At 35.0% G+C, this 13,279-nt stretch overlaps 1 protein-coding gene across 4 annotated transcripts in view; it reads right to left on the bottom strand.

Moving 5' to 3' along the window:
* Nucleotides 1-13,279, bottom strand: part of MARK1 (microtubule affinity regulating kinase 1) — a 144,211-nt gene that overhangs the window by 39,712 nt on the left and 91,220 nt on the right. For all 4 annotated transcript variants that reach the window (XM_079945148.1, XM_079945149.1, XM_079945151.1 and 1 more), the window contains exons 4-6: nt 10,169-10,217; nt 9,021-9,086; nt 5,032-5,102 (exon numbers count right to left, since the gene is read on the bottom strand). In XM_079945148.1, the coding sequence (XP_079801274.1) occupies nt 5,032-5,102; nt 9,021-9,086; nt 10,169-10,217 (186 nt within the window). The remainder of the gene's footprint in view (nt 1-5,031; nt 5,103-9,020; nt 9,087-10,168; nt 10,218-13,279) is intronic.

Below are 13,279 nucleotides of genomic sequence, written 5' to 3'. Positions count from 1 at the left end.
CAAATGGTTTATCCCACTGTTGAAATAAGAATTCTGGCACACATGAATCAGCATTCCAAGACAGCTGGCTCAAGTTCAAAATGCAAAACTGTATTTTAGGAATTATATTAAATGTGTTCAAGGCATGTTTCTTCAGGGAGGTCAACTGACTAAGAATTTATCAACAGGATTTAGCAATACCTTATTTTTGTCTCTTCATATAGTATAAAGCAAAGGAAAAATTTTTGAGCCTTTAAAGGAAACCTAATTATCAAAAGAAAAGAGGTAGAAATGAAATCTAATCTTAAACTTGCCACTAATTCAGCTGGGCAAAGCGTTCTACCCTTGTAACTAGATTTTGTACACCATCTTAATTTTTAACCATTACATAGGGCTCTTTGGGGATAAGTGCTAAACAGGAAAGCACCCAATGGTTTAAGGGCCGAGGATACCAATGAGAAATAGGTTATAAGCAATTCTATGATAGTTATACGCTTTATTACATAAAATACAGAAAAGGAAACAATCTGATAGCAATCAACTAAGAGTTACTTTGTACATATAAGTATATCTGATGTATAGGAGGGCCATTTTAATGCACAGCAGAACATTCAATTCTGTGGATTCAGTTAAACGTAAACACAGTTTGAATGCTGAATATTGGTTAGGCATTAACCAATGGGGACAGAAATGAAATTTTTTTTTTTTTTTTGCGGTACACGGGCCTCTCACCGCTGTGGCCTCTCCCGCTGCAGAGCACAGGCTCCGGACGCGCAGGCTCAGCGGCCATGGCTCACGGGCCTAGCCGCTCCACGGCATGTGGGATCTTCCCGGACCGGGGCACGAACCTGTGTCCCCTGCATCGGCAGGTGGACTCTCAACTGCTGCGCCACCAGGGAAGCCCCAGAAATGAAATTTTTGAATGGTAAAGGTGATGTGAAGTATGACCATGCTTATAGGATACTGGTTAGGAAAAAAAAAAACTTCAAAGTAGTACAAGTGAAACTGATATTTCAGTATTATAAAATTATTTTAATGTATATTATAATGGTTCAAAGAAAGAGAAGACATGAATTCAAAACAAAATCAACACACAGTGAGTAAGATGTAATTCAATTAAATTCATTTTGATTCAACAGTTTATTGAGTGCCTGCTATGTGCAAGAAAATGTGCTGGTTGCTAGGGGAATACAAAAATGTGTTCATGCACCCTACATGCACGCTGCCTTTCAGGAGCTTACAGTCTGATTAGGAGGAAGAAACATGTTTATGAGTAACTATACATACTACAAAGTAGAATCATAGAAGCAGAGGTACAAAGAAGTGAGGGAATCATAAAAGATAAAGAATAATCTCAGTTACTAGGTGATAATTGATCTAAGCCCTCCATGAAGGATAGTAAAATTTTAAAATGTGGATGTTTGGGGATGGGGACGTAGGAGGTAAGGTGGTAAAATGCACTGATTGTTTTTTTTAATTTTTGGCTGCATTGGGTCTTCATTGCTGCGTGTGGGCTTTCTCTGGTTGTGGCGAGCATGGGGGCTACTCTTCGTTGCGGTGCGCAGGCTTCTCATTGCGGTGGCTTCTCTTGTTGCGGAGCACGGGCTCTAGGCGTGCAGGCTTCAGTAGTTGTGGCATATGGGCTCAGTAGTTGTGGAACACAGGTTTAATTGCTCCACGGCATGTGGGATCTTCCCGGACCAGGGCTCGAACCTGTGTTCCCTGCATTGGCAGGCGGATTCTCAACCACTGAGCCACCAGGGAAGCCCTGCACTGATGTTGAGGCAACACAATGTATTTGAAAAGTAGGTGGGAAAATGGTAATACTGGGAGTTAAATCCTGATAGACAAGTTGGTAAAAGTCTCTGAATTCCAAACTAAGCAGGTACTGCAGAACCATGACTGTGTTTGAGCAAAACAATTGTGAATGATTATAATCAATTTGAGGTGTGAGTCCTCCAAATACAGCAGAATCCTACAATGAATACATGTAGTATTAGTTTTCTTAAGCAATATGCTTCAAAATTCTAATATCCAATTTTTACCAATTAAGAGAGACATACATTTATATGTAAATATTAATACATCTTATTGAACATACTATATAGGCTACAGGATGTTCATACTATAACGCTATTTTTGCATCATAGATGACAGAACTTTGCTGATAATGATATTATCTTTTTCAAGTCCCCTTCTCTTGATACTGTGAAGAAGGCATGCTACAGATAATGATTTGGTTACCAAACATGCATTTCACATTAGACAAGATAGTTTCTGTGAAAGCAGTTCTATAGGCACTTCTGGAATAAAAATCTCCTGAGCCTTAAAGACTTAAGAAGGGAAAGATAATTTATCATATCATCACACTTATCTAGCAGGGTACAATTTCTGCCATAAAAGAAGCTCTGGCTTCTGACTCGCTCGCTGCAAGAACCCCCATGCACAAGCCCAAGTTTTACTGCATTATTCTATGGCCAGACCCTCCCATCTCAAAACATTCTGCACCTCCACAAATAGGATGCAGAAACTTCCCTACAATCCTTTTGTTATGGATCTTGAAAACATGATTGACCATCAGTCCTGCACTGACCCTAAGACCAGACATGTCAATGTTTCGCCATGAGGTGCAACTGTGGGGGGAGGATGCTTTGCAATTATTTATACGTGGGTCAGGAATTCCCAAGCTTTAAGTAGTAGCCTTGATACTGGAAGGGTTGAGTCAATATTATGATTTCTCTTGCAGGCCCTCAAATCTTAAGGAAGGCAGCAGCATTGTATGGGCAATGACTGCTAAATTGGTCTTGAACTGTCCTAGTGTCTCTGCTATATTTAATGGTAGGGTCAAGGACATATCCTTACTAATACAGTACATTCCCTCTCACTGGTAAAGTTTTTAAAGTAATTTTATGAAATACAGAGCAAATAAAAATAAAAGTAAATACACATTTATTTGAGTTTTAATTACACCTATAAAGAAAAATGAACTTAGCAAAAATAAATTGAAAAACAAATATAACTTTTTGCCAAATAACTATAAAATTGTGTGTGTGTCCCTAGTTTTTAAAACTGTGAGTTGGTTACCTATTTAATTTGGGGGGAACACATACAGATAGTTAATATGTTTAATATTTATAATAAATAGATAATTATTTTTAAAATTGCCACTGTTTTACATTTTAAATAGCATTCATTTAACACTCAATCTCTGATTTGATTTCAAAGTAATCCAGACTTTATTTTAAAAAAGAGCCAATCAGTAATTATTTGGATCTTTATGAAAAATATCTGTGTCCCAGCCTGCTATCCTGCTCCCACCCATCAGTAGAGATGAGTAAGCTCTTTAAAACAGCACCTTCTCTAATTCCATATAGTACCCAGTACAATTTCTGACCACAGTATGTTTTTAATAAATAAATAAAACCAACTGACTAAAAACAATAAGAGTGAGTAGTGACAGTCCTTGAAATATATATTAAAATCCCAATGGAAATATTTCATGTCAATTGGAATTTTCTTCCTAATAGGCTACTAAAACTAGCGTGACTGAGATGGAAAGAACGATGATATTTAAAGTGATGATTGTAGCTCTTCACTTAAGTAAGCATGGACTTCCATTCCACAGTAGAAAAGAATTTAACAATATGTAGCTGAATACCATTCAGCTTCTCAATGCTGCTTCCTCATTACCAGTTGTCTTTAGATTCAGCTATTTTAAGTCAAATGCTCCTAGGAATCTATCCTAAATATAAGGGCTATGTTTATCTTTGGTCTAAAGTATTCATGTATATTGTTCCAAATAGTGATTCTGTGACATATTAATAATAGAGGTTTCACAAAATAAACTCACTCCACGATCGATATGCAGAATGCTATGTCAAAAAAAAAAAAAAGTTGAACAGGTTTTTTTCCTCCCATCTTCTTCAGGACTTCTCCAATTGTTTATATGTTAACATATATGTCAAATCTCACAGAGGAAGATTTCACATCAGTAGTCTGTGTTTCCTAACCTTATTGATTACAGGATCCCTTTAACTGTAGAATAATGTTTACAGAAGAGATACTGAACTTTTTTTTTTTTTTTTTTGCGGTACACGGGCCTCTCACTGTTGTGGCCTCTCCCGTTGCGGAGCACAGGCTCCGGATGCTCACGCTCAGTGGCCATGGCTCACTGGCCCAGCCACTCCGCGGCATGTGGGATCTTCCCGGACCGGGGCACGAACCTGCGTCCCCTGCATCGGCAGGCGGACTCTCAACCACTGCACCACCAGGGAAGCCCTGAACTATTTTTGAACAAATATTTTAAATTCACTTAGGTAAAGTTTGGGATATAGTAAGTTGTCTGTTGAAACTTTACTTCAGTAAATTTTGTGGACAATTTACAATTTATTATCATTTCTACAGTAATTTATAAAGTATGATAATCTTAAATACTTCATTCCTAAACATTAAAAACAAAATCTTAGATGAACTTAAATTGCTTTTTCTTATTTTATCATTTCTGTAACAAATCATATTCAAGTTGACCTGGAAATATCAATATCTTACCATATTCTTCACACTGGCAAGGTTCCTTCCCTACTTGACTAAATAAAATTGATCATAGTCTTTAAGTCTACAAAAATATGAGTTCCAAAACTAAGACATCTTTCATTATTTAAAAAATACAAAAACCTCTTTAAACAGTACACATTTATACTGTACACATAAAACTAATAATACTTGATAATAATTACTGGATAAAGGTTTAAGTATTTACTTTCTATCTCACTCTAGTCTGTATTTCCAAGACTCTCAAAGAGTTATTAATAAGAATCTCACCTATAAACATTTTACTATTTATGATGAACTAGAAATAACCAATGGCAACTATTTTAAATTTAAATTCAGGAAGAACAAATTTCTTTTTCAGTTTTCCATTCTTAAAAAGTGTAAGAAAGCAGGAATTTTTCTTTTGAAAGTACCATGTACTCTGAATTCCAGTCTGTGATACTGTCCATTGTACATCACTAGAAATACCAGCAAAACAAAGTTGAAAACTACTTTCCATACCTGCCTAAATTTTGCACGGGCCTCTTTTTCTTTCATTCTTCCATGGGCAACTAAGTAATCAAATACTTCACCTGAATCAGAAAGGTAAAGCAGGCAGTAAAATATACATAGATTTTTCAGTTAACAATATATGCAATGTCAAGTTTTTGCCTTGTTGTTAAAGAAGCTTTTGGCCCACACTTTTCTGATAGTTCTACATAAATCACAACTATTACATGAATAGGAAAAAAGGAAAAAAATACATGTAAAATTGAATATGGGTAGCGGCTTATGATTCAACAAAACTCTTTTAATAAAAAGTCATAAAAAACATAAGAAAACTTACTTTCTGCTTTCAAGTATTATGTAAAAATACAGTCAACTCTTTATTATCCATTCTAATAAAGGGAAGCCACAGCATGGGCAATCAAAAATTACATTTGGCTTTGTATTTGGGGCCTACATTTCAAATAAAATAACAGAAGTCATATTATGTTGGCTCACTCTCTTGAAGTCCACTAGTCATAGAGACTTGGTCAAATTCCATCTCTCTACCTCCATCCACACTGATTTCTTTCTTTTCCTTCCTACACTGATTACACTCATTCTCACCGTTCTCATTTCATCTGCATTGGTATTTAACTACTTATTATACAGAATGAAATCATCCTTGTGTGCATCTCCTATTACCCCAGATGAGCTGCAAACTCCTTGAATGCTGTCATCATACCCATACTTTACCTGTATCCCCATCCGCATGACAGAACACAAAGTGGATAGACAATACATATTTGTTGAAATAATTTAAAGATACTAGAAACCGTAAAAATGTTCTAATAGATCTTTTACTTTACATGTCTGTATGTTTTTTTCATTTTTCTCCAATCAATAATAATAATAAACCAACTAACGTTTAGTTACATTATCAAAAATAAAATATCTCAGCGTAAGGGATAAAATTTTTATATCCTTATAATTTGTACCACATAGATATATACATGTATATTAAAAACTCATAAAGTGGCTTAAAGAGCTCTTGTAAGGTACAGCAAAGTGCTTAAAAACTCAGGTTTTAGAATCAGACCAATTTTAGTATGAATCCTTATTTAGCCCTAAGTAGCTATTGGGAGACATTAGGAAGATTTCTTAACTTCGTTTAGAGCCTGTTTCTCCCTATTACCTATTTCACATGGGTGTTGTGAGGATTAAATGAAATAATACACGTGCTTATTAGCACAGTGAGACTGGCATATAGTAAGCACTCAATAAATTATATATTTGTATCTAGGTATACAGATATATTACATATACATATATGCAATATCAATCCTAGGACATAAGTAAAATATTAAAAATAAAATATGTAATGATGTGTGTCAGATGAAACTAATAAATCTACAACGTTAGCATATTATATCAAGCATACTTAAATGATTAAATGGGATGATGAAAACAGAGAAATGAACAGATGCTCTAGTTGACCCATCATAGCAGTTAATTCTAGATATGTGAGTTTAGGCGGGGAAAGATATACGGCAGGAGTTCAAAAATTTGGACTACTCTTAAGTTCTGCCTGGAACGCTCACATCCCCTGGATGTTTACGTGATTCAGTCCTTTACTGATTATATATTATTTGTTTATGATTTGCTTCCCCAACTAGAACGTAATCTTTTGTAATCTTTTTGAGGGCAGGGACCTTGTCTTTGCTCACCCATGTGTTCCTAGCACCTAGAATACCACTTAGTACACAGTAAACATTTAATAAATGCCTGCATGAGCAAAAGAAGGTATAAACACACTATTCCAAAGTAGTCCTGACGCCTACTTTTAATAGGCTCCTTTGAACGAAACATGGTTCAAAATCATAAAGGAGTTCCCTGCCCTTCTAATCACTGAAGATCTTTTGCCCCATTAGTGAACCAGAATCAATAGATGTACTTCTGGCAAAGAGGCAGTTGTCTGACTCAACCCTTGTTCATGCTAGGATTCTCGTGTGCATGTCAGATTCAATCCTAAAATATCTAGAAATTTCAGAGGAAAAATATTAAGTGTTTTATTCTCTAGAGTCACCTTGCCATTTATAGATTAAAAAGGCAAGAGGATGATTCTAGATTTACTGCTACAGAACCAAGATGGTTTGTTACAGGATCACTGACTGGCAAGACTCAAAGAACACCTATCCCTAGGAATCAGAACTGAATAAGGGGCCACTGGCTGAGCTCCAGTACACACCTCTCTACACTACACTACACCCTTCTGCCCCTCCCAGTGCTACTGAAGGAGAGCAGTGAGGACCCTACGTGCTGTCTATTACTCCAGCCATTGCTCCCCTTCATCAGCACCAATAAAGAGTTGACTGCACTTACCATTAATCGTGAAAGCAGTGTGCACATTAACACAGCCTTGTGGCAGACCTTCATAAAAATAGAACAATGCCCACAGATCTTTAGCTGTCTATAATTTCTCATATCAAAACATGTTTAGCCCCACTCTCTAGACTTTAGATCGCTAAAAAAAAAAAAGTCTAACTGGATAAACACTCAGGGTTTCAACAATGATGAATTGATACATAGATCTAACTACAGGATAGAAAAGTAGAGAAAGTTTCATTATGTGGTATTTGTAGGTTCATTAATTTTATTATAGATTAACATTTTATGCAAATTTGCATGGCTGTATTAATATTTCTTAAAATCCTATAATAATAAAAAACATTAATGATGTAGGTTTCCAGGTTAAGTAAAAAACCTACAATGAAATATCTTCATGATGAAAAAAAGCTATGCAAAAAACTAAACCTTTTAAAACTTTCAATCTACATAAAAAACTGAAAAAGCAATTAAAATCCGTTTAATATTTGTAGTAAAATTTTTTAGAAATCTAAGAGAGGGTATAAAAATACATAGCCTAGATGCTATAGATTAAAATAAATCATCTTTATTCTCGTTACAGAAAATCTGAATCATCACAAAAATCTATACACGTTATTAGCTAAAAGAACTCAAAACTAAATTCAACACTAAGTTTTTCAATCGATTAGCGAAAAAAGGTGATTAGCCAAAGTGGTTTAAATAATTTCTGCTGTCCTCTCTCTTCTTCAATTGCTTAAATTCTCTGAGCCCTTAAAACCTTCAAGTATCCTCATTTTACTTATTAAATGATTTAATTCCATAAATTTTAAACCTGTTTCTGAGAAAGTTAAGTTTTATGCCTAAAAGAACAGTGAATCTGAGCCAATATATCTCTCATTTGAGGGAAAGTATATGAAAATGATTTTCTATTATATATCAGTGTTTAAAAATCATTCCTATTTTGAACACTATATAGTCAGAATATATATTGGGTTGGCCAAAAAGTTCATTCGGGATTTTCATAACATCTTCCCGAAGAACCTGAACGAAATTTTGGCCAGCCCAATATTATATTCTACTAGAAATGTATCTTACTATTTCCCTATCAACTCAGTTGATATATATAATATATATCTTGTATATCTATATATATATATATATCTATATATATATAATATATATACTTGTTTAAATTGAAACATTTTATGGATTTCTTGAAAATGTATGTATATGGAGAATCTGTCATATATGAACAGTGAAATAAACATGTGACCTAGAACATGCTTTTACTCTAAACTTTATTAAATACATTCTGAATTTGAGATTTCCTGTTAATAGCCAAGAGCTTCTACTACTACTAATATTATTATATATTATATTATTTAGATAAGAATTGAAATATTCATAGATAACAATGCAAATTTAGAGTTTTGAAAAATGTCCCTAAGTAATTTTTAAATAAGCCAAAATCCTACTTTTTAAATGTAGGATCAATAGGTCTTGAAACTAAACACTGAATTTTCCTTAAGATACCATTTAAAGGCATTTTACGAAACTACAAATTCATTAACATCAAAAAAGACATGAATGTTAATGACTGGTATTAATAATTCTATATGTCTCATCAAGGATAACTTTTCATTCCCTTCCATCCTTACCTCCACTCGCGTATTCCATGACTAAATAGAGGGTCTTCTCTGTTTCAATAACTTCAAACAATTTTACTGAAAAAGAAATTAGAGAAATAACTCTGTGGTTGTGAGCACATATTGAATATGCTTTAAGAAACTTTAAGGTAACACTAAAGGAAAATTTGAGTATTTACTAAAAATTATTAATTACAATTTAAAGTTTAAAATTTTCTCAAGGGTTATTACGACTATGGAAGAAAACTATTTACTGTGAAGTGATTTGGAACCAACTGCTGGGTCAAAAGAGAGTTAAATTTCTGGGATTAAAAAAATCATTCCTTTTCTAATTAGAATAAGGTAATAAAAAAAGAAAATCAAAATAATAAAATTTTAATTAAAGCTTAAAAAGACACTATTATTATAATGAGCCTATCAAAAAATGTTAAATAATCTTTGGTACAGAAACAAAAAATTTTATAATTATGTGATATTTTAAGTTTCTGGTTAAAAAAATACTAAATTATGAGACTTATGTATTGACAAATAGTTGAAATTATACACCACAAGTAACTGCATGAGTGTCTCTAATAAACATAAGATTTTTTAATGTGCAAGAAACACATGATTCAAAAATAAACAGATTAAAAGAAGAATTGCTTTTTACTTCTTACAATCCAATGATTTCGTATAATATATGTAATCAATAAACCTATTTGTAAATATGGGGGAAAAACAGAACTTACGGAAGTAAATTCACTAAAACTGAAATCAACTCTATTTTCTCTAAAATTCAAACTAGTTATTTTGCTTATAAACTATGATCAAGCCCAAGTGCCTATTATCAAAATATCTGGAATTATTTTTTATAAATACCTAAATGGCATGCAATCTCTATTTAGAGAGATTTAGTAAGGAGATACAAAAATCATTTATATGCTTTAACTCCAAGTCATATATATTATTTTAGTGACAAGCAGAAGACAGCAAGGTAGTAGAAAACTACAATTTGTAGCCTTCAGTTAACTTCTTTATAATCTATTTTTACCCAAAGTATCACTTTCTGAGGTTATCACTTTTCCTCATTTTATATAAAACATCCTTAAAATTGTATCCTTTCAAATAGCCTCAAATTAAGGAAAATACTTTATCGTTAATTGTATACATAAATTTCATACCTATGTTAGGGTGATTCAATATCTTCATTATTCGTACTTCCCGAAACAACTGTTAAAACAACCAAACAATTTTGTTAAAAAAGAACACTCAAGCAGAGAACCAATCAAAACATCTATTTGAAGACATTTATCTGCTTATAAGACACTACAGGATTCTGGTCAAATAAGAGATTTACTTCACAGTCCCAACTCTAATTTTGCTGAGACTTGGTTCCCAGGACAATTTTAACTAATGAACTCAAATGGTTCTGTGTGTGTGTGTGTTTGTGTGTGTATGTGAATATACCATATACAGTAAAACAAACATTTATTTGAATACTCATTACTAGGAATAAAAGAAAAACACTGTGGGAATGAAACTAAATGATCATTCACATGATTTTTATCCAAAAAAAACCTTCCTTGGGGTTTGGGGGGCCTGACTCTTTAATCACCTCTACTGGTTGATCAGACTATAAGCAATTATGAATAAAGCTGTACAGACCATGTGTAAGTTTCTGTGTGGACATAAGTTTTCAATTCACTTGGGTAAATACCAAGGAGCATGATTGCTGGATGGTATAGTAGAGTATGTTTAGTTTTATAAGAAACCACCAAACTACCTTCCAAAGTGGCTGTACCATTTTGTATTCCCACCAGCAATGAGAGTTCCTGTTGTTCCACATCCTTGTCAGCTCTTGGTGTTGTCAGTGTTTTGGATTTTCACCATTCTAACAGGTGTGTAGTGGTATTTGTTTTTGTTTTGTTTTTTTAATTTATTTATTTTTGGCTGTGTTGGGTCTTCGTTTCTGTGCGAGGGCTTTCTCTAGTTGTGGCAAGCGGGGGCTGCTCTTCATCACGGTGCGCGGGCCTCTCACTATCGCGGCCTCTCTTGTTGCGGAGCACAGGCTCCAGACGCGCAGGCTCAGTAGTTGTGGCTCACGGGCCCAGTTGCTCCACAGCATGTGGGATCTTCCCAGACCAGGGCTCGAACCCGTGTCCCCTGCATTAGCAGGCAGACTCTCAACCACTGCGCCACCAGGGAAGCCCCTATCTGTTGTTGTAATTTGCAACTCCTAATAATGTATGGTGTTGATCACCTTTTTATATGCTTATCTGCCGTCTATATACTTTCTCTGATGAGACCTCTGTTCAGATCATTTGACTATTTCTAAATCAGTTATTCGTTTTTCAAACTCTTTCCAAACCTCAACAATACCAGATGCCAGTGGACAGCAGTAAGCATGGAATACTCATCAAATACCATGTAGATTCTAGTTAGCGACGTCAGAGAATATGTCCTTCCCATGAGCAGCCCTGGAGGCCCTGGGCAGAGGGAGCTGGAAGTCACATACCCTCACTTCCTCCTCAGGGGTCTCAGAGGGGTAAGGGCCTTGGTGTGAGCTGGGTGGCCTCAGGTCAGCAGAGGGGAGTGTGGAATCTTACTCCTGTGAATATTCAGAGGGAGGATTGAGGGGACTTCCTATACCAAGACAGAGGGGATACCACCAATACCCGACGTTTCTCACGATTGGCAGCAGGGGCAGAGCTCTGTGGGGTCTCCTGTATTCCTGGTGGGTAGTCCCCTCAGAATGCATTCAGGGTTTTTATCTTGGTTTCTGACACCACCTGGGTCTCCTCACTCTGCTTACCTGACATCCCCCCTAAAAATAAGGCCCTCACTTCCCTGAGAAAACCAAAGAGGAAGTAAGGGGGCACCTCATCAGCTGACCTCTGCCCACGGATTCCTTGGGCTGACAGCCGAGGTAGACTCTGTAGTTTAGACTTTCAGAGAATCTGTACTTCTGGTTTCAACTTTTTTTTTTCTTATTATGGCACATTAGCAGATAAAATTCACACATAATATGAGCACATAAAACTTATATGTAACTATAAAATCATAACTCACAAATCTGATGATCCTAGGTTCTACTATAAGCAGAATTTTTTTCTCCAGAAAAACAAGTCAAATATTATGCCTGCCTCCTATTTTTCCATGGCTTTCATAAACCCATTTTATAAGCACTGAGTAATAAAAGTCCATTTAAACATGTAAAATATCATTTTATAAGAAATATACCTATTTGTAACTAAAACAATTTTTTTAAATGTTAAACTTTATTGTTTAAAAATATTGACCTTTTTTTCCTGAATCTCCACCCTGCACCCCAGGAATGTATTATAAAAAATAAATACAGATAGTCCCTATTTTGGTTTTGCTGTCCTATATAGATTTTAAAGTTATTGGACCTATTATTAATACGAGTAGCATTATTGTAAGTTTCATTTGCATTCATTAGTATTATCACTATTATGTATTTCTTTTTAAAAAATTTATTAAAGTATAGCTGATTTACAATGCTGTGTTAATTTCTGCTGTACAGCAAAGTGATAGTTATACATATACTACACATTATTTTTCATATTCTTTTCCATTATGGTTTATCACAGGATGTTGAATATAGTTCCCTGTGCTGTACAGTAGGACCTTTTTGTTTATCCATTCTATAAATAATAATTTGCATTTGCTGATCCTAAACTCCCACTCCATCCCTCCCCACACCTGCCATCCCCCTTGGCATGCATATTCTGTTCTCTATGTCTGTGAGTCGGTTTCTGTTTCATAGATAAGTTCCCTTGTGCCATATTTTTAGATTCCACGTATAGGTGATATCATATGGCATTTGTCTTTCTCTTTCTGACTTACTTCACTTAAGTATGATAATCTCTAGGTCCATCCACGTTGCTGCAAATGGCGTTATTTCATTCCTTTTTATGGCTAAGTAGTAGTATTATGTATTTCTAATAGAAAAGTCCCCAATAACAATCTTGTTCTCCTATACTTACATGTAAATGAACTACCTCTGTTTTCTTCATTGAGTGTTACTTTCTTATTAAAATTTTATTTATCTATTAAGTTGTTAGATGTGACTATACAGTCACAATTCACAAGCACTACAGTACAGAAGCCTTTGTAACTGGCCTCCATGAAACCAACTGTCACTCGGCATTGCCTCTGCAAAACCTGCTGAGCACACCTGTGCACCCTCGATGCTCACTGTTCGAGGTGCTTCCTGTGCCTCTACACTCCCGTGGTTAAGCAGCATGCTTACCAAAGGTTATTTAGATTTC

Source organism: Stenella coeruleoalba, assembly GCF_951394435.1.
Source record: "Stenella coeruleoalba genome assembly, chromosome: 1".
In the NCBI taxonomy this organism is placed as follows: Eukaryota; Metazoa; Chordata; class Mammalia; order Artiodactyla; family Delphinidae; genus Stenella; species Stenella coeruleoalba.
This window is presented reverse-complemented; position numbering and strand designations above follow the sequence as displayed.